The 1,983-nt window shown below is 33.1% G+C and overlaps 1 protein-coding gene across 1 annotated transcript; it reads left to right on the top strand.

Annotated features, from left to right (window-relative positions):
• LOC143516156 (olfactory receptor 51E1-like) lies at window positions 1-933 on the top strand. The gene has a single exon (XM_077007743.1). The coding sequence runs from the start codon at window positions 1-3 to the stop codon at window positions 931-933; it is 933 nt and encodes a 310-aa protein (XP_076863858.1).
• Window positions 934-1,983: the final 1,050 nt, after the last annotated feature.

The raw sequence follows: 1,983 nt of genomic DNA, 5'->3' as shown, positions 1-1,983 counted from the left end.
ATGGATTACTTTACTAATGCTACATACTTAACTCTGGAGGGCCATGTAGAATTGGAGAAGTACAGATATGTTTACTTTATAATTACCCTTGCAGTTTATGTATTCATACTTCTCTTTAATATTGTTGTTATATATGTTATATTCACAAACAAAAGACTCCATGAGCCTATGTATATATTCATTGCCGCCTTGCTTTTCAATTCTCTTTTTGGATCAATAGCTTTTTATCCTAAATTGCTTAGTGATTTACTCTCTGAACAACAAGTGATTTCTTTCCATGCCTGTATATTGCAGGCTTTTTGCCTTTATACATATGCTATGATAGAGTTTACACTGTTATCTGCTATGGCCTTTGACAGATACGTGTCCATATGTAAACCTTTACAGTATGCAACTCTTGTAAAAATGTCCACTGTCAAAAAGGTTTTATTTTTATGTTGGTTTTTGCCTTCCTGTGAAAATTGTATAACAGCAATTCTAACATACCAACTTCATCTGTGTAAATTCAAATTGAACAGAATATACTGCAATAATTATTCAGTAGTTAAATTAAGTTGTGGAGACATATCTGCTAACAATTTATATGGACTGTTTGTTTTAGGTGTTGCTGTATTTCCACCAGTCATCTTTATAGTGTTCTCTTATATAAGAATACTTGCTGTCTGTTTGAAGAATTCCAAAGATTTCAGAGGAAAAGCTCTACAGACCTGCTTACCACATCTTTTAATTTTTATCAGTTTCAGTGTCACATCATGTTTTGAAGTTATCAATAGCAGATTAGAAGCAAACATACCACAGATTATACTTATGATACTTTCAGTTGAAATTGTACTTGTTCCTCCTCTAATAAATCCTATTATATATGGATTGAAACTGCAGGAGATTTTTATGAGAATTAAGAAAATAATTTTGGGGGGAAAAACACCCATGTAATTTTAGAAAGATATTTCTATATATATTTATAAGACTGGTTTTCAACACAAACACATATATAGAATACACATTTGTAGGTTTTGAAGAATGGAACTGTTTATTATAATGTTAACTATAAATAAAAACTATAAATGTTTTGATATTTGGTTGTATTAAAATGATATTGGCCTGCATTATGTAATGAAAATAACATGCTATGGAAAATACTTTGGAAAGTACTTTTTGTTGAATTACAGATCCTGTATCCCAGTATATAGATAATGGAAGGAAATGACAGCATAAACAAAACTTTCTGAACAAAATACCTGTAATAGACATCCATTTATCTCCTGTAGGAATGGTCGGATGTTTTCCTGTGGGGGATGCAGGATCTGGTGTTCCTCCATAAAACCATGGGGGGCAACAAATGGTGGTTTACCTCAAGAGTTTCCCATAGCAATGGGATAAAACTGAGCATTTTCATTTTAGTAATATCAGTGTGCTGTTGTTTATAGCAAAGAACCTTTATAAAGTTGGTTAGATATATTATATAACCTGCACTGAGCTATCTGAGAAGTGAGTTATTTTACTTTCTTACCAATTATAATTTGGTGTAAGATATTTTATTACTAAAACCCCTACACTCCCAGTAAAATTCTGTTAACATACACGGGCTTGCTCCTGATTACCTCCAAGAACTTATTTCGTATTATGAACCCAACATCTACCAAGATCACAGTATGCTGACTTCTTATTAGTTCCAATAATTAATAAGGTAACAGCAGGGGAAAGAGCCTTTTCTTATAAGCCCCCCAACTATGGAACAATTTTATAAAATATGTACGGGACTTTGACACAGTCTCATTTTTTAAGTCTAGGATGAAACCCTGTTTATTTAGTTTACAATTTAGTAATAAATATGCCCCTTTAGATAAAGGTGCAGATCCGTGTGTTCACGGGCAAAGGGTTTAATGGTAAACCGGGGTGCTGGTGCTGTCATTGCGTCACTGCATGTGATCACTCAAGTTTGTTGACAGTGTATCTCGATGGATTCCAATTTCTCAGGATGCT

This window comes from Brachyhypopomus gauderio, chromosome 6 (assembly GCF_052324685.1).
Source record: "Brachyhypopomus gauderio isolate BG-103 chromosome 6, BGAUD_0.2, whole genome shotgun sequence".
Lineage (NCBI taxonomy): Eukaryota > Metazoa > Chordata > Actinopteri > Gymnotiformes > Hypopomidae > Brachyhypopomus > Brachyhypopomus gauderio.
This window is presented reverse-complemented; position numbering and strand designations above follow the sequence as displayed.